General features: G+C 42.4%; 1 protein-coding gene across 1 annotated transcript in view; it reads right to left on the minus strand.

The window, feature by feature from the left end:
* Positions 1-20259, minus strand: part of ILDR2 (immunoglobulin like domain containing receptor 2) — a 55800-nt gene that overhangs the window by 10388 nt on the left and 25153 nt on the right. The window contains exons 4-6 of the mRNA XM_063105902.1: positions 9455-9511; positions 6540-6686; positions 5168-5344 (exon numbers count right to left, since the gene is read on the minus strand). Coding sequence (XP_062961972.1) covers positions 5168-5344; positions 6540-6686; positions 9455-9511 — 381 coding nt within the window. The remainder of the gene's footprint in view (positions 1-5167; positions 5345-6539; positions 6687-9454; positions 9512-20259) is intronic.

A 20259-nucleotide genomic window follows, 5' to 3' on the forward strand; every position in this document is an offset into this window, starting at 1 on the left:
GTCAAAAAAAGACAGAGGCAGAATATTGATCTGTAGACTTTAGGGGCATCATCCATTTGGTTTCAGTAGCTAAAAATCTAGGCAATGCTCCCTTTAAAAGGTGTTGGGTTTTTTAAATGGCAAGATACAAGTCTGATTATGCAGCAGACTAAACTATTCTCTCATCCTGGCAGAATGTGGCACTCTGTCATGTATGTGCTCAGGAGCATGTGAAACACCAGGAAACCTTTCTTGATCCCTCCTCTCCAAGGATGAAATTTTCCTCTCTGAGCCTGCATCATAGAACAGCCTTATCATATACTGCTTTGTATTACTTACTCATTTTATTTCCGTGCACGAGCCCCCAGCAACCACCCTGCTAGACTGTAAACTCCTTGAAGGAAGGGAAAATTTATTTTTTGTTTTTGTTTTTATTTTTATTTTTATTTTTTTAAAAGATGACTGGTAAGGGGATCTTAACCCTTGACTTGCTGTTGTCAGCACCACGCTCTCCCAAGTGAGCTAACCGGCATCCCCTAAATAGATATCTGAACCCATGGCCTTGGTGTTATTAGCACCACACTCTCCCGAGTGAGCCATGGGCCGACCCTGGGAAGGGAAAATTTATAGGAGTTCATTAAATTTTTCTTTATTTGAAAACAAACAGAATGGCATCAGATTCTTATCTATAATTTGTCTGAAAAATCAGAGAAGTCTCTGATGTGTGGTGATTTTAATAAGAAATGTCCTAGACTATTGGCCAAAATTTAGCATATTTGGAAACTGACTTTTTTCCTGGTGATGTTTCAATGTAAGGTTGATGGATGATTTATTTCTATTTTCACATTCGGTCTGGTGCAAGTCCTTGGGTTTGTGTGGCTCTTCATACTTCAGCTCCTCTAATTTATTAGCCTTGCCAACTTCGATTTTACTGGAGAAGGAATATTAGGATATTCACTTGGATGCCAAACTATAATTTCAAAAATTCTTATTGTTGAAGGATCTGAGCTGATATTTTTGACACAATTAAAGCTCAACTATTTTTCAGCTAATTTCCCCTTTACAGAAAAAATCCAATTCGTAAAACTTGCAAAAGAAGTCTCTGAGGTAGATACCCACGTATATAGCCTTGTTCCTCCTGTCTTATCTTAATGAGCTAAGTAAGGCTGTTTATGGCTGATGGAACAGCTGCCAGATTCCACCCCCAGGGTGACAGCAGCTCAGTTGTGGGAGAAGTGATTCTTAAAATTTGCATATTCTCTGTATACATACAGAAGGCATATATATAGAGACACACATCCTTATTAATTTGGAAAATGACATTTTAAACCCTACTTGCCTACTCAATTCTCTTGCACAAAGGATGAGTGGAGGCCAGGTAGATGTGAAATAAAATGGATTGCAGCAAAGCAAGAGTAGACATAGAAAGACCAGATAGGAGATAATTGCGTTAAGCAAGATGAGAGGCAGTGAGAATTAGGACAGTTGCAGTAGAGATGGAGAAAAGTAAACCAATTCAAGGTTATTTTGAGGTACAATCTGAAGGTCTTCGTGACCAATCGGATAAAGGAAGGAAGAGAAAAGGAAGAGAGAAGGATGAAGTCCCTGTTTCTGGTTTGGATTACTAGATTGACAGTTACGCCACTCACTGAGATAGGATATGTAGAAGTGAGTTTGAAGCAGGTTAACTAAATTTCTTAGAGGCTGGGTTTGAAATGGCTGCAAGACATCCAAATAGAGATGTCCAGAAGGCAGCTGGATAAATGGGACTGATGAGCAGAAGAGAGTGGAGATAATGTTTGGGAGTCACCAGCATATAGATGATGGTGGAAGCCACGGAAGTGGATAAGATTCCCAGGGAGAAGACCTCAGACAAGACAGGAGCGCCAATATCTGGAGGATGCACTGTGGAAAAACACCCAGTATAGAGGGAGATAGGTAGGAATAATTACAAAGTACAGTGTTGAGAAAGGCGAAGATGAATGGGTCAGGGTGGCAAATATTTCTGGGAAGTCAAGGGAGGTAAGAATTGGAAAGCATCCATTAGATTTAGCAATGAAGTAATCTGGGCAAGAGCTGGTTTCTGGAGTGGTGAAAGCAACAGCAAGATGGAAATTAGTTGAAAAGTTGGTGATAGCAGAGGAAATAGAGACATTGAATATTCAAAACTCTTTCAAGGGGTTTGGCTGTGAAGAGGAGAAAAGGGACAGGGAAGCAATATCAGAGAACTACAGGGTTTTTTTGCAAACTATTTTACTAACGGGAGAGATTTGAGCATGTTTTGAATGCTGATAAGCAGCCATGGGAGAAGGAAAGGTTGGAGATGTGAGGTGGGAACAGGGAGGAGTATGGATATTCAGAAAAGAGGGAACCTTGACAAAGCTAAAAGGGGAGGGATGCAGAGCAGCACAGGAGGAGACAGTCTTCTTTCATTGTAACAGAGATGGTCTCAAGTAGCTGCTATGAAGAATGGGAGAAGGAATCAGGGTGCCTCTTATCTCTCTCCTGTTCAGTAACCGACTGGCTATACTATACATAGCTCATCAAAAATACCTTTTTCAACTACACAGTGTTCAAAAGAGTATTGTGTACAAATGTAATCTGAAAATTACTGTTGCTAGATGATTACCCTAAAACTGAAGTAGCATATAAATATTAAATAGTCTAAATTTTACATTTTTATAAGTCAGCATTTCTTAACATTTTTAACTTTCTTTAAAGAATAATCTACATGGAACATTGGCCTAAGCCACCTTTTTTAAAGGAGGGCAAGCCAAACACTGTATCACTAATGCTGCCGATGGGAACACAAGTACAGAAATGTGCCCAATAGGGATCAGAAAGGACTCTGTCCTGGTTCAGCCAGCCAGATAATGATGACGTGGGCCAGACTAGCTGTGGTCAACACTGGTTGCCACCTTTCCGTTTTTTCCTTGCTAACAGAACCCTGATTTTGTTTGTTTCCAAGGTGAATAATTGTTTAGGCCTAAGAGGAATTTTGATTAGTTCAAGCCAGTCTGGTTCAGGAAAGCACACGGGACACAGTTCTTGCCAATAAGACTGCAATGAGAAGTCTGCTGGGTGGGGACAGCGCTCCTGGAAAAGTTTTCCTCACTCTTGAGAAAAGTGTCACGAGGACGAAGCGCATCTTTTCCTGTCTATGAATGCATTTAACACCTGGAACTATGGCAGTCATCAACGGATCACGAAGGGAGCCAGCCAAGAAGGACAGAGGATGTGCTCAGGATGATGGAACAAAAGATGAAAAGAACTGGATCCTTCAGTGTTGCCACCTGAACTGTTAAATTAACCAACTCTGGAGCTACCTTACCTTGGAATTTCTTGTTATGTGAAATACTACATTTTCCTATTTTAAAAGCCACTTCTAATTGGAGTTGGTTAGTCTGGCAGGAGGGGGCCAAAATGACAACTGCAACAAGCAGGGACTGGAAAAAGGTTGACAACAGGAGAGAAGAAGAATTTGCCTTTCTATGAATAAGAATGACTTTTTTTAAAAATCAGAATCCATTAAATAAAAAGTAAGGGGGAAAGGGTTCTGGTGGGAAGGAAGGAGAAAGAAGATCAGGAAAAAGGGGAATAAAGCAGCAAATAAAGAGTATGAGAGACAAGTTCTGTTAATGTCTCTTTTGCCCACTTCATTCTTCAGGGAAATGGACTACATTGTCTTTATCTCTCTAATTCCCTGTGTGTCCTTGATGATTAACTTTTACTTCTCAGTCTGTGACTCATTCCTAATCTCAGACGTCAGAATTCTACTAATAGTTCCAGGGAGAGAAAAACACAAATACCAATTACTCACTGAGGATATCCACTCCTTCCAGTCAGGCAATGGAAGTTCATTAAGTGGACTATATACCCTCCCTCACCTCCCACTGAAGGCAGTCCAGATATCTCCAGGGAGAAATGTCTGTTTTACCAACACTAGTGGCTCATCCACGCCTAGGGACTTAAAAATCACCTAAATCTACTACACGTACAATCTTAACCTTCACTACCCTGTAATCCTGTCCAAATGCCTCCAGGAAAGCTATATTTTAATGTTCCTCCACCTCTCCACCACATTCTGCCCCTCCATCTCAACCCCCTACCCCTGCCAATAACCACAAATTCATCATGCCCCAAACAGGGCTAATCTTCACCCAAATCAACCCTCCTTACTATTTATTTCATTTCTGTCCATGATCTGTACCACTAGACAGCTTAGAGTCACCTTGAAGACTCCCTTTCCTTCACTCCCTAATAGCTCCTTGCTTCTTTCAAAGTATCTCTCAGATTTACCCATGCCTATCAACTCCCACTGGCTCCATTGTAACCCAGAAGTTCACATATCACACCTGAACCACTCCAATCAGATCTTAGCTCGTGGTCTCTGGCTCCACTCTCTCCCACTCACCACTCACCACCTCTGTACTCAGGAATTTGCTTGCAGTGACTCTCACACAAGCCCCTGCTCTTCTGGACATTTCCAAGGCCTTCCCTAATTTGTCTTCATCATATCACTCCACCTTCTTCCAGTCGGTCTGCCAAATTGGACACTGTCAAACACTTGCACTGGGTTCATCCCAGCTCCAGAATTTCACCATGCTGGCCTTGCATTTGGAGTGCTCAGCATTCCTCACTCTGCTTTGCTAGATTTTACTCATTCCTGTAGGCCCAGCTCAAATCTCAGCTCCTCCCTGAAGACTCTGTAACCATCCCAGTACTTTCTTCTTTGAACTCCAAGTAGTATATTCTTTAGGATCTAATTGTCTTCAAAAAGGTCCATTCTCTCTCCCCAATGAGGCCATACTGCTAGAGAAAACATGCCCTACACTTCTTGCTGCCCCTCAGGGTACCTAGTGCAGATCTGAGTACTAGGTAGGGATTAGGATGAAGTGACTATTTATTAACTGAATAATCAACATTCAAGGAGTACCCTGTCTCTTTTTCTTATAGTTTTAGTTATTGGGATCCTAGGAAGAAAGCAGGGGTCAGCAATGTCCTGTGGCCCTTAGAAAGCCTGACATGTGCTCCAAAAGATATCTAACATAGCTGGAAGGATCCCATTTCTGGAATGCAGATAACCATTTTCCTAAGATGCATCACTGAACTGATTGTACTTGTCAGCATGGGACCAGAGTGGGGGCCCAAGACAAGCACCGGCAGGGCAGTCTGGAACTACATTTACCACTGTGGCTTCCTCCAGTGGAGTCACTTGGTGCCAAGGGAGGTGGATGCGGCTTGTCCGTCAGCATGCCAGATGAGGGGGCTCCTCCCAAAGGGACAGAGGGGATGGAGTAAGGACCGGGGACACCGGAGACAGAGGGAGGGTACCCGGCCTTTGCTGCTTTCCCTGCTTCATACACTGTGGAGGGAGATGAAGAGCAAGAGAGATTATGTTGTCCCACCCACCATAACCCTTGCACCAAAAATCCCTGAGGATGGACTTAAGGGAGCTCCTGGATGTGTGTGTGTGTGCGTGTGCGTGTGCGTGTGTGTGTGTGTGTGTGTGTGTGTGTGTGTGTCTGTGTCTGTGTGTCTGTGTGTGTGTGTGTCTGTGTGTGTGTCTGTGTGTCTGTGTGTGTTCTCCAAGGACTGAATTGATTCATCAGAACCACTCTTCCCCACTCCCTCAGACTCCTCCAGCTTCACTGAAAGGCAACACATAAGGAATTACAGCATTTAGTACCTGGCAACTGAGTAATTAAGCAGTTCTTGGAGCTGTCACAGCAGCATCCTCAGTGACAGAACAGCCCACTCTGAAGCACACCATCTACAGGCTGCCTCAGCCCCTGTGGGGGAGGCCTAGCACAGGAGCTGCCCAGGGCCACTTCCAGGGGGATCCTGAACCTCTTCTAGAGAGGCAAAGCAAGCTATAGGCTTGCACATGCCCCCTCCTTTGTGATTTCAAAGGCAGAGAAAATGATCCAACTTCTAAAAACTGCTTTATTCCTAAGGATTCTAAAGATACATGGCGTGCTTCTTTCAAGATGTATTTGGTTTATGGTTGGGGTGCCATTCTTAATGCCTACATAGGCTTGGCCAGTAAGATTAAATTGTGATGCCCCAAATGAGGACTAGTCTCTATTATGGCCCTTTTCATCATGGGAGTAAATAAAAGTCATCTGTGGCTGGGTGGTGCCCAAAGGCTGCAGTTGGCACACTCTGGTTATAGAACGAGGAGGTTTTCTACATAGGAGGGAATGACCAGAGAAAGTTTCCTCTAGTTTGACTGCCCCAAGGAGAGGGCAAAGCCTTACCCCTCAACTTCACCATCCTGAACCTGCCCTTCCTTTCATCAGCAGTATCGATGAGAATTCCAAATGCATGGGGTGATAGGGCTGGAGGAAAAGCATGAAGAGGTGCATGTAGGTGAGGAGGCAAATGAGAATGGTCATCCCTGAAGCCCGAGCTCCCAGCAGAAGAGAGAGTCTAGGAGGAACAACTTTTTGGGTGGAAGGAAAGGGGGTGGAGGATGAATTCAGGGCACACAGCTGTCAGATGGAAAGGTGATGTTTCTTTTGATCACTCAATGTCTCCCCACTGGTCACTTTACTCACAGGCCTGAGGGCAGCAGCAGGAATCTGGGCAGCACGGACAGCGGACGTAGCAGCAGCAGCTGTGTGGGCAGCACTGGCACCAGCAGATCCCCACCAGGACGAAGAAGAGGAAGACTCCCAGGATCACCAGGCCAACAAATACCCACTCTGGAAGGACGTACAAAGAAATCCACACTCAAAGTGGCCCACCTCCGGCACAGAGTACACTCTGACCAGTATCTCCCTGTGAAAGGAGGTGAGGGGGAGGGACTTGGGGAAGAGAGCATCTCTTAGCAGGGGACAGAGCCCCCAAACTCAGCAGGAACTCTCAGAGGGAGAAGTGCAGACCCCACCAGGGCTGGGGTGTACAGAAAAGGGAAGAAGGTTACCTATGTCATATGGGCAAACATAATGATTGGCACAAAGCAATGGGGAATTTCAGGGTCCCCTACTGGGAAAAGGGTTTACTAAATTGATTGTAGCATCAGAACAGGAATGGGACAAGAGCACAAAGACTCCTGGCTCGGGGGAGGTGGGGACCTTGCCCGCTGGGCTATGAAGTGGTGGGATCTGTGAATATTTATCTTTTGTGGTCAAGTTCATCTTATGTATAAAAGTTTTAAGTCCTGAGAAAAAGGTCTCAATGTCTACAAGGTCTAAATGAAGACCATCTTTAGGTAGTCCAGGCCCCCTACTATGTATTCATATGCTTTCCCTGCTGATTGCCCTATAACACCTTTCTTGTACTCAACACCAGTGCGAAGATCCAAACCTTTTGCTTATACGTGGACAATGCACGGCTAGAGAAAATTACAGACCAATAGAGAAGACACTGTCCCATCCCCAGAAAACGGGTTTGGTTTGATCACACTCACACTGACCATGCTGGACAGCCAGCACAGCCAAGGGCTAAAGCGGCTCAGAGGTTTGATGAATGTCAAGGCTGATGTGTGTATCTGAGTATGTTTGTTAACTTCTGCTACTTTTACAGCTCTGCCAGAGGACATGAATTCTACTTCATCTGCCCATCCAAAAGATTAAGAGAAAGGAAACAAATTCTACGTGGCTTAGGTAAAAGTGACTGTGACCCTCAGGTGACTTGTCTCAATGTCATGCTTTTGGGACTTGGCTATAGGATGTAACTTCTCCCTGGAGGCTTGGACAGTTTGGAGTAAGCCATGCTTTACTTTAAAAACCAAAAAGACTAAAGCAATTCATTTTGGTTGAAAGCCATCTACCAAAAATCCCTTTACAATGAACCTCAAGTACACATCTTTTTTTAATATTTGGGTTATTAAATATTCCTTCAATTAAATTGGCATTCAGTTCATAGCTTGAGAATATGACACTTTTCTTATATAAAGGGTTCTGTGATAATGGTAAGATTATTTGACCTTTGTTTAGAACATAATTTCCAAAGAGAGAAAACAAACCACATATGTTTTCTGAATTTCCCTCCTCACTTATCCATCTAAAATACATTCAAATTAACCAGGGTAACCTCTCTCCAGTGAGGGAATGAGAAGGCCTTGTGCCTGGCTGGGACGGTCTGGAGAGCCTTAATGCTGAGGACAACAGATAGCAGAAGGCTTCGTCCTAGGCCTTAGCAATAACATAATAGGATAACATAGCTGAGACGGATATGAGCCCTGAGGTTTAGATGAGCTGTATACGGTGATGGCTACAACTTGGGTCAGGCAGTCCAGGATAAAAGATCGGCTGGTTATATTTGAGAAACAAAAGAATTATCTGTGAAAGGATTCCTGGAGTTGAAAGGGAGGGAAACTCGGGTGTATAGGCCCAGATATGAACAATACAGTAACTCTTTCTTGGGACTGGGAGATTTAACATCTCATTTGAAGCGTTGAAATGTAACATTGTCTTTTTGTGATGAACAAATGCTTATAAATTGAGGGAACTCTAGATAAGGGAGAGTCACAAAGAGATAGCTCTTTGTGTCCTTAGGAGCAACATCGGTGTTTAAGAAGAATGTCTGTGTTTGGGTTAGCCAGCTAATGGGAAAGGACTAGAAGAATTCACAGAAGAATAATTGGTGAAGCTCAACTGTGAAGACTTTGAATGTTTCTGAAAATGTGAATCAAGCCAAAAGCAATGGCCGGGAATATTTTGAATTTCTCTGTTGCTATTAGGCAGCTCTTAAAATCCTGGAAGAAACCCTCCAAAGCAAGACTGAGTCATACCCTTTCCTATTTCTTGAGTTTGGACATGTTCTCTCCCCTAGTTCATTCTTGCTTCTCTCTGAGCTTCCCTCAGTTATAGACTATAGTGCTGCACCAACTGATATGAGCTTGCCTAGTCTGTTGTGTTCAATTGAAGCTATATAAAAAGACAGAGCTATGTATTTGGGGCAGGTGTCCTTGACATATGGTCCATGGACCCCTACGGACTCAGAGATCCTAATAAGCTCCTAAAATTGTATACAAAGTAATAAAGGTCTGTAAATGTGTATTTTTCAAGGGGGGGTGGGTGAATAGCTTTCCTAAGGTTTGAAAAAAGGTTTTTGATAATGTTGTAAAAGGCAATTCATAGTAACATAGTTGTACAATAATGAATTGGTAAACATATAACTTAAGGAATAAGTAATGCAGATAAATAGTGACTCTGTTAAGGATACTTATAGCTGTCTGGGTACAGTTGAGATGAAATGGGCATGGAGATTGCAAAAGAGGCTGCAGGCCTGACACTGAAGTACTGGATCCTCCTATCTCAGCCTGTTTTTAATTATCATTATTCATTTAGAACATTGTAATAGAAGGCACGCAATTTAAAGACTCTTCCAATGGGCTTAAGTTCATCCTGGAAAAGATCACAGGCATATATAGACAAGTGCGCCAATAAATTAAAGGAGCAATTAGTGACTAACGCAGAAGCAAGGCAGATGGAGGTAGCAAATAAAGAGTTAAATGACTGAATACCTGGCATAATCTCCACAGCAAAACTGGGTAAGAGATCAGCAAGCAGCCCTGTCCTGCCTAGAAGAAGTGGAAGGAAAAGAAGAAGGAAAGAGGTTACTCCAGAGGAAAATACAGCCTGAAGCCTGGCTCCAGTTGGTACTATCTTAACACAGGACCATCAGTCCATGTACTTTGTGGTAGGACAGGCACATCACCACGGCTGGGCACAGTTGAGAGAATGACCTTCTCCATCAGTCTTTGGCAGCCATCTAAATGAACTCTGCCCTCAAGCTAGGTGGAAGCAGAAACTTTCTCTCCAACCTTTTACAGGAGGAGGAAATTCCTGCTTCAGTATGAAAGACTCTGCTTGAGCAGAGTGATATGCACCATCTCCATTCATTTATACATGTTTCTCCATACACTTCAGTGGAAGGTCAAACCCATCTGTATCCAAATGCTCAATCTACATTTTCATGATCCACACACAGTCAATGTCCATATAAAAACACAAGTACATATTTGGTTTTAACTCAGAATTGTCTCACTACATGATTCTATTTATGGCTTAAAGATATTTCAATGATTAAAATGTTCAAAGACAAGGAAAGATAAAGCTAGATCAGTTACACACTCCCCTCCACTCCTTCTGGCTTCAGAAATACTCTGTACATATGTTTGGTATGGCTTTCCCAGATGGCACCCACAGCTGGCATTGTATGGACCCAAGTGCCTTCTGCATAATATGGCACAGAAGCTGAAAAGCTGGTGTCAGGGGTTCTGGGAAGGCAAAGAGCTGTGCAGGAAACAAAATGCTAGAAGATGTGATGGGAGAGATTAATCCTGCTTAAAACTAGCCCGATTTATAGAAAGACAGGCTGAATGTTTTCACCATGTTCTCAAATCAAGGTAAGTGTAAAGGCTCTGTTATGAACTTCTGTCCCTGTACCAGATATTTCTACCACACTGAAGCCTTGCTAACAAACTAGTAAGCTGCACAGGAAACAACCAGTAAACATCCCTCCTTTCAGACTGGTGATGGTAAAAGGTCACTGTGGCACTAAACATGCAACTAAATCCTCCTTCATTTAGGTGCGTGATGTGCACCTCTAGAACAGCACTGTCCAATAGAAACATAATGCAGGCAACATGGGTAATTTTACCTTTTCTTGTAATTACATTAAAAAGTAAAAAGAAACAGATGAATTAATTTAATACTGTTTTTATTTTACTTATTTTTTACGTATCACCAAAATATTATCATGTCAAGGGCTCGGTAACCACATTCAGCTATTGGACGGCACAGCTCTAGGGGTCTTTTCAGGCATATCAATTTGGCTCATTTAGAAAATAACTTTTTTTATTTAGAAAACAACTTTTTGTTGAAGTGCATTAGAGAAAAGCTTACCCACGTGTGCGGTTTATATTTGAGTATAAAAGTCATAGTTGGTTGCTGGTCTCCTCTTCTATCAAGCCACCCCACAGAAACAAAGCTCTGATGAAGGTTAAAGAAAAAGGGATTCCTCCAGGACCATAGGGGAGGGTGCTGTAGCTGGAGTAAAAGGGGTCTTTGTTCACTTTACTTGTCTTGGCTCTTCTCAAGTGTATGAGGCCAGTGTGGTAACATACATCCTTGTCATGTCTCCTGCATGGTGATGGTCCCATGTTTGGAAAGCTAATTGGGACCAGACTATATTCCAAGGGAAAGGAAGCATGGGGTGACAGGCCAGCTCTGGTTTAGGCTTTGGCAAGAAGGGCTACCTTCTTTCTGTCCTCCATCTTATACAGCTGACATGGTAAGATGGGGCATTGGAAAAAGATGTCCTGAAGATTTTTCAGGCTAGCCTTTGGCCTAAGCTTTCAAAAAAGGCTACGAAGTACGCCTGAGGCTTACATTGTTCCCTAAAGTAGGAGACCAGTAAGGGATTTAGGACCAAAGTATGAGAAAGTGATTACGAGCAAACATTGGTCTCATCTGGAGTGTTCTCTGTACAAATGTCTCTTGGAAACTCAACAAGGCAACAGACAACTAGTCAAAGATTTGGGGATTTGGGATCTTGGACACGTCTTAAAGACTGGCAATAGCCAATAATAAAAAAGTCAATATACAGTGTATTTTAGCAATCCAGTTATCAGATACTTACTTAATGGTGGATTTCTGTTGTTTTTTTCCCACAATCTGGACAGTTAGCATTTCTAAATATATCTCTTGCTGTATGTATCTAGTAAAATGAGAAGCATTGCTTGTGTTTACTTTCTAGTTCTCAAGCATACCAATCTTTTAAACATCTCTGGATGTGCTATGGTCCAAATCATTAGGTTCATAATAGAAATGCCAATGATTACATAAGCTACCAATCTGTAGGCTCTCACAGGAAGTTAGTTATGTGATAATTATTAACTATAAAAAATTCATACATTCGAGAAGGACATGGTGTTATGAGGAACATGTTATATTGTAAAAAGCAGTGAACTGGGAGTCAGGGTACTTGAGGCAGCTTTGTCATTAATTCACTTGGTGACGACTATAGGCAAATTACTTCCCCTTTCTAGGTCTTGGTTTTCTCATTAGTAAAATGAAGGAGTTGAATGAAGTGGTCCATCAATAGGAAGACCATATATGTTGATTTGTCTGGACAGAACTGGCTTATGCCTATAGTCCTGCTGTAATTATTTTTTGTTATTGTTGTTTGTTTTTGGTTTTGACCGGTAAGGGGATTGCAACCCTCAGCACAGTGCGGTCTGCACCACACTCAGCCAGTGAGCGCACTGGCCATCCCTATATAGGATCCGAACCCACGGCCTCGGCACTACCAGCACCGCACTCTCCCAAGTGAGCCACTGGGCCGGCCCCTTGTGTAATTATTAATAGTACTCCTTTCTACTCTCAATGTTGTCCTAGTCTCTCATTGTCCTAGTCTGGACAATTAATTATATGGTCACTTTAGCTATATCATTTTTAGTTCTCAAATCTGATACTCAGTGATTGAAGTTGGAAACTGAAATGTCTATGGCACCTGGCCAGATATATACAACAAGGATTAGTCAGAGGTGTGGCAAATGGCAGATTATGTGTTTTTAGGGGGCAGCTACTACTCACCTCTAGCTACTTGTTGCCCCACAGGATGTGTCTTTAGGGTTGCACGTCATCCTATTATTCAAGATTTAACAGAACTCAGATTTTATATGAAATATCCTGATTTTAAAATGTTGGTAACTAATTCACATGTTTTAAAAACACTGGACAAGCCATACAAAATATGTCTGTAGGCTGTATAGAGCCCAGAAATCATGAGTTTGCAAACTCTGAGGGGTATATACACGCAGATATATTTATGGGCAAATAAAACACAAAAGCTGAATTTCCCCACAGGCTATTTGTTACCTTGATGGTGTTCTGACATTGCTTCCACACACAGAATGATAGTGAATATAAGCTTTAGGCACCTACGTTCAAATTAAAAGATGAAAGCAACAGTATTAGACACCAAATTGATAGCCCTTATTTCTGTGGAGCTAGAATGGGCATCACGGAAGAACAATGAAGGGGTTTTCATTATTTACTTTAGACTTTTTTACTTTTGTAATTAAAAAAATTAAAATGAGGACAGGGTGGATGAAAAATATAGACAGGAGATTCACAAAGCCTGTCACTCCAACAGAAAGACATACTTCAAGTTTCTCATTCTCACTGAAGCAAGAGCCAATAGCTGATGTTTCAGAAGGAGAAGCCTTCCCCCAATGCACTTGTGTAGTGTTAGCCCCAGGGTGACGTGTAAAGTGGGTGAAAATAAATGTTTTCTGAACTCGGAACATAGGAGTTTGGGGAGAGCAGACAATATCACTATATTGTATCAATAGCAGAGAGAGTGCAAAACTCTCTGGCTTTTACACCATGACATATTTTATTGGAGCTAAACGCATTTTAAAAAGTGGATTTATACTGGAACCCTATATTTTTGAAAAGCATTTTGCTTTCAGCTTCCTCCTTAACAATTCCTAAGAAATGTTATTGCCAGTTAGAAATGCTTTATCTTTTCTTCTATCACATCCCATGAAGGGCTGATCTTAGAGCATCTAAACAATTGCAGTAAATACATTCCAGATTTCAGCAGCACTTTACCAACACTTGTGAATCACTGTCATTCTTCCAGGATTCAATTTAAGAGTGGCAATTACAAGTCACTTTAATGTCTGAGAAAAGGATGGAAAGCAGACCCTGCAAATAGAAGGCCCCATTTACTCTTCAAACCACAGCTCAAACTATCAGTAGAAAATAGTTTTCATGTAAGCATGCCAACAGTTTTCCCAAACCTTGCAGAATCCATTACTTTTAAGAAATTTCCACATGAATAGACCAAATGAATCAGGCAAACTAATAGTTGGTACGTGCGCACATACAAGTACCAGTTTCATACCATACTGTCACAAACTCCATAGCCAAACACATCCACATACCTTGGGTTGAAAGCTCAAGATAGAAACATTCACTGTGAGTAAAACAATTTGTATATCTTACCTATGAAATTCTCTATTTCAGTTGTTTTCTGCCACTGCCACCTTGAAGTTATCCCCAGCTGAACTCTCTGTACCTATTCCTGGGAATCAGCTCACTTCTGGAATGTCTCCAATTCATTCATTCATAATTCATTCATTCATTCATAATTCATTCATTCATTCATAATTCATTCATTCATTCAACAAAGAAATGTGTATTGTGCCAGGTGGAGACATGGAGAAGAACAAGACCTGATCCCTTGAAATACTTGAGAGGCTCACAGTCTTGCTCCCGCAGCTTGTCCAACAGCATGAGTATAAGAATTCAGTTTAAGTTATCCACTTCTGTGTCACAGAACTTACTAGAGCCAAAGGACTTTCTTCCTGCCAAATCTGTTGTCATCAACCTTCTTTGCATTTTTAACATCAGGTTCCACCTGGTCATAGAGCCTTTCCCCAGAGGCACAGTCCTTGCCTGGTTTCCCACTTCTATTCAGAGCATTATCTTCACACATTTCACAACAAACCATGTCCTAGTGGTATTTCCCCAAGGTTTCATTACCCTTTTCTTCCTAGGCCAACCCCCTTAAGGCAGAATTTACTTACCTTCTTTTACTCAGACAAGCATTTGACCTGCTTTGTTCAAATTCTTACCACGCACAGTCTACAAGACTCTGAGATATGTTCTGACAGAGCCCTTTAAGAATGCTGCACTGAGAAGGTGCTTCCTCCTCCACACTCCCTAAGCCCACTGCACATGTCCTCATTACAGTACTGATCTTGTGGCTGCAATGATTCCCTTACATGGAATGGAAACCCATCCAGCACAGGGACTGTGCTCCATGCTTGGCATCCCCAGCAACCCCACCTCACCCACTATTCAGAACCTTGAAGTGTTTCCAGTAGCAAATACCCACTGTACAGTATGTTGGACTTCTGATCCACTGCTCATTATAGTGCCTTTTATCCACCCCAGATGGAAGTAGGTTCTTAATAAAAATACGATGGAACCATTCATTCATTCTTTCAGCACTATTCTGTGTACTGCAGAATATATAGCATCTGGACTCAAGACTCAATGCCAGAAGCACCCTCCAGTCATTAGAACATCCAAAATGTCATCTTGCTATCTAAACTTATGGAAGCACCACCCCACCCCACACCCAAGAGCTGAGAATCACCAGTCTAGGGTATTTTTAAAGAAGTCATTACAGAGATACAATACACATACAAGTTTTAGCCAAAAAGACTATTTTTGTCTCTATTCTTAAAACTTAAATTCAAGCTCTGATGAGTAGTCCAAGTCTTCAAAGTATGGTAAAAGGCACAGAAGTTCTGGATTTAGGACAAACTCATTTTCAAATCCTAGATCTGGCTACTCAATGACTTGATGACAACAAACAATTTGTTTAACACATTGGAACTTATGAAAAGGAGGGACAACAACACTTCATCCTTATGCCATCACTGTTGACAGCGTAGTTATCTTCATTCATTTCTTTGAACTTATTAACTTGGAGTCTTCCAGGGGGTTTGCCAATACACTACACAATGAAAGGATAATGAGAAATGCCTTTCTTCCTCCTGGTGAATCCCTTCTTCTTCCTTCTGTTTATCACACGTCTCAGCTTCATCCCACTTCCAAGCTTTCCTCAGATGCCCTAGATCCATTTTCAGGGATGCACTGTATCCACCCCCTGTTCTTTCAGCTCCTAACCCTCCAAAATGTTTCTCGCCTATGTCTTTGAGGATAGCAGATGCCTTTCTCTGGCCCTTTTAAGTGTAAAGACATTTCTATGACTATGCTTTTAAGTGTTAAGTTGTTTCTATGGCTATATGGAATCCCAAATAGATTGGAAATTTCCCAAAGGCACACACATCCCTGTTTTTATTCTATATTCCCATGGCAACCATACATTCAATAAATATAGTTTATGACTACCTATCATAAATGTGGTGATAGTTTCTTTCTTTTATATACATTTATAAACTATGTATTTAAGCATTTCATATGTTTACTTTTTCTTTTTGTGTCTTTTACACTTTTGTTCACTTTAAATTGTAGTCTTAAAGGAGAATAATTCTGACAGCCAATTCTCTCCATAAAATGACAAAAATTGCACCATCTGTAATTAACTGTTAATAAGTGCTTCAGGCTTTTTGGTAGTGATTATAAGCTTGGCCTAAGCTACTGACATCTTTTATTCACACAGAATTCTAGAATCAGATTTTACAGCTAGAAAGGATCTCAGAGGTCATCTAGTCTATATCTCACCCTATGTTTTCAGAAACCTGAGGCTCGGAGAGATTAAGAATCTTACCCAAAGTCACACAGCTGACTAAACTGAGGGTGTAAACCTGGGTCTATTCACCCCCATTCCAGTATTTTTCCCCAATATCTCACTACCCCTGAGCATTTGCTTATCCTTAATTTAGAAATGTGCAGCAACTGCTTTCTAGTCTCCAATTATTTGCAGTGAGCGTCCCTGAAATTTGTTTGTGTTTGTAACATTATTACTCTACTTATATTTCTGGATGGAGGAAATGTTGTAGATCACTGAAATTCTCAGCACCTTTTAAAGTTGCAACTGTAACATGATTACTGAATACATCATAACACAGTATGATCTAATTAAAAGACATTCACCATGCTGCTACAAATTAATAAACAATAATAAAAATGATTGCAAAGCATTCTGCCTTTGCAAACTGCTATAGTGACCCAATCCTCTATCCCCAGAGAGTGGATAGAGGCAAAACATTATTAGTAATATAACATGCTCTACTTGGCCTGAGATGAAATGCAGAAGACAGCTAGATTTGACTCAGAAATGATGTGGAAGGGGTGAGATGTCATGGAAGGAGGAAACTGAGTTTCTTGGAGCCCAGTGTGATTTCTTGAACTCACTGTGTTCCATCCATCAGACTACTGTGGATACAAAGATATCAAGAATGGCTACTTTCCTTAATCAAAAAAGGCCCTGGCGGTCTCAAGCAGACAGAGTGGTACAACAGTTTGGTAGGTCTCGGATTGTTAGAGTTCCTGCCCTCTGCTCCGTGGCCAGCCCCCTCTTCGTGTGAGGGGGTTCAGTCATGGAGCCTTTCCCAGATCCCTCTCATGAGAATCCAGTTCAGCCAAGCAGGAGGCACAGCTCCCGTGTGAACGCCAACCTGCACGCTTGAATAGTGGCAGCTGGCTTCGGAGGAAAATGGAACGACTGTCTCCCGCCCGGCTTTCACGGGCTGCCATTCTTTCCTCCCAGGGGCTGAGCCGATTTCTCGGTGCCACCCACCCTCGCGCTCAGCCCGGTTTCCTCCCCCGCGCAGGCCGGCGCGGCGCCAGCCCGAACTACAATGAAGCGCGCGGGCTGACCCAGCTGCTGCAGCGCCTGCGCGGGGTAACCACGGCAACCGCGGCCGGCAGGAATGCGCACTCATTGAAGGCCGAGTTTCCTCCCACAGCGATGAGCAACACGCGAAGCAAAAATAGAGCGGCGGGAGGACGGAGGGGACGAGCGGGCGCAGCGCGGGACTGGGTGGCTGGGGCACTAGAGAAGGGGGATAGCGCCTGCAAGTTCTCGTTCGTTCTCTCAAGCTCGCGGGGCAGTGAACAGCCGCAACCGATGTCCTTTACTTCAGGCAAAATTTTTAGTGAACTATTACGTCAAGACACCATCTCTTTGCTGGACCCCTTTGCCTGGTTCAAGTAGATGAATGGAGATGTATGTGCACATCCGTAGGTCCCCATGAATGAAATGCCAGCTAGCATCAAAGGTTCAGCAGGTGAAAGCGAGCTGACACTAAGTTGCCCTCAAGTTATTTGGATCCACAGTTCTCTTCAGTCAACAGAAGACCCTTCAAGGTGGTCATCATCTAAAGATGGGTGACCATCATGCTAGTTTGCCTGGACAGTCCCAGTTCATACCTGTTGTCGCCGTAAATTATTAAAAGTCCCCCTCTTTCGCTCTCAAGAGTGTCCTGTTTCAAATGATAAATTATAAAGTCGCCCTATCTAAAGTCTTCCCAGATCCTAATCCAAGTCTTAGATGTTCTCCAAACCCCTCTAGGCTTCATCGAATGGCCTGTGTGACCTAATCCTTGTACTTAAATTAGGCAGTAAGCACCATGTAATTAACTAAGGGTCATCCAACGGGAAACAGGGGCTGCCAATAGCAGCCAAAAGATGGCAACCGAAAGATAGCATGGTGGGACAGAATGCCCTCAAATCAACTAACCAGGAAGATTTCCACAGGACTGCTTGGGATTACCACTGGCAAGGCACAGTACAGATGTCTTTGAGAAAATGTGAACCTATTAATAATAGGATTGCCAATTCACAGATGACCCATTAAAGCCTCTGCCTATGGAACAGGCTAATGGAAAATCAACTCTTTAGCAGGCTCCCTGAAGAGGGTTCCCTCAGATCAGGATGACACACTGGCAATGGAAAGGACTGGAATGTAGGGTGGGTTGTGGGGAATGGGAAGGGTTGGAAAAAGGGAACTCATATTTCTGAATTCTTATTATGTGCCATTTAATCTTCACAACAGGTCTTCCATGTAACTTTTATTACCCTTCCCTGATTTTTACAGATAAGGAAACTGAGGCTCACAGACATTGACTTGTCCAAGGTCATATTGCTGCATTGAATCCAGGGCTGTCTGACCACAAAGCCCCCACTGTTCACAGTGGATCTTATCCAGTATCCAGACAGAACTTTGGTCAAGATCAGGATTTCACAACCTCAGCACTACTGACATTTGGAGCCAGATAATTTTTTGTTCAGTATGAGAAGGCTGTCATGTGTATAGTAGGATGCTTATCAACCTCCTTGGCCTCTGCCCACCAGATGCCATAGCACCCCCCCAAATTGTGACAACCAAAATATGTCTCTAAACATTGTCAAATGTCTCCTGGAGGGCAAAATTGCCCCCTTGAGAATCAGTGGCCTAGATACTTAATATTCAAATGCAGTTTTAATCTTTTCTTATATTGTTCTCTAAATGCTCCAGAAACATAACTTTTATCTTTACCAAAAGGTAGTAATCTTTAAAGGGATAAGACTGTCATTTTTTAATTTTATATCTTCACTGTGTTACAGACATAGTGTGCAAAAAATAGTAGTTACATTTAAATCATAATTTAAATATAAATCATATTTGAAGCAAAACTGACTCCACTCCACAGTGCCTATCAAAGAGCAAGATTGAGATTATGCAGTAGAGAAGTCTGAAGGCCAAAGGAGGCTTCTTGCAGAGTAAAAGGCATGACGCCATGTCTTTGGAGGAAAACCCCCACTCTACTCATCATTCAGTACAATGCTTGTTATTGACAGTTTACATTAACTGCAGTCAGATTCTAGTAGATGTCTGGCTAACTTTTCTGGCTCTTCTCTATCCTATCAACACACTTTTCTGGTTCTTTTTAAAAACAAGGCGAACAAAGGCATCTAGGTAAGCTCACAGCAAAGCAGCTCAGGGATAGGAGAGTGCTGGGAGAAAAGGCAATGGGGCTGAGACTTAGAAGATCACTCCTCATTTGTTTTCTGTCTCTCCTTACACAGGAGCCTGTGGAGTCATCTCAGCTCTTCTGGAAACCTGAAGACAAAGGTGTCTGCTGAAGACAGAAAGATGATTCTACCCTCTTAAGGGAATCAACCCCACTTTAAGACTTTCACTTGGGGCCAAGACATTGGAAGCATGATGGAGTGTACAAATGAACACATGGGCACAGCCCAAATCAGAAGATGTTCCAAAGATGTAACTTCCAAATTAATGGCTAGAGTGTGGCTCTAATTAATTTCTTCTCTCCCTTCTGCCAGGTGTAAACTTTTTCTTTCTTCTCCCTCAATTCTCTTTCCCTCTTTCTCTGTTTGTAAATCTTCCAGGGAAACAGCAGCAGCCACTCTCAGAGATCAAAGTTTTAGCAGGCAACAAAGACCTCCAAGGAGGCTGTTACCATGGGAACTCTGGGAGCTGAGGCCCTTTTAATCAGCAAATCTCCTTGGTTAGCCACACCAGGCTGGGGCTGGCAAAGAGGAAGAGAAAGAGGAGAGGGAGTCTTGGCAACAAGTAGCCTTTCTGAACACCCTGAATAAACTCACGGAGGTGGGGGGCGGACAGGATTCAAATTGAAGCTGCAGTACACAGGGCTGGGTGCTAGGGCATTTCTGCACAGCCTTAGGAAACGTGCTCCATCGAACATCCTTAACATCAATTGCAGATTCTAAGATGTCCCTTCCCAAGAAAGAATTCACAGATTTCGTATTAGATTCTTAATGGCTTTTTAATGCTAATGGGCAGAAAAGTTTATTTTAGACCAGAATGACAATT

This window comes from Cynocephalus volans, chromosome 8 (genome assembly GCF_027409185.1).
Source record: "Cynocephalus volans isolate mCynVol1 chromosome 8, mCynVol1.pri, whole genome shotgun sequence".
NCBI classification, from domain to species: Eukaryota; Metazoa; Chordata; class Mammalia; order Dermoptera; family Cynocephalidae; genus Cynocephalus; species Cynocephalus volans.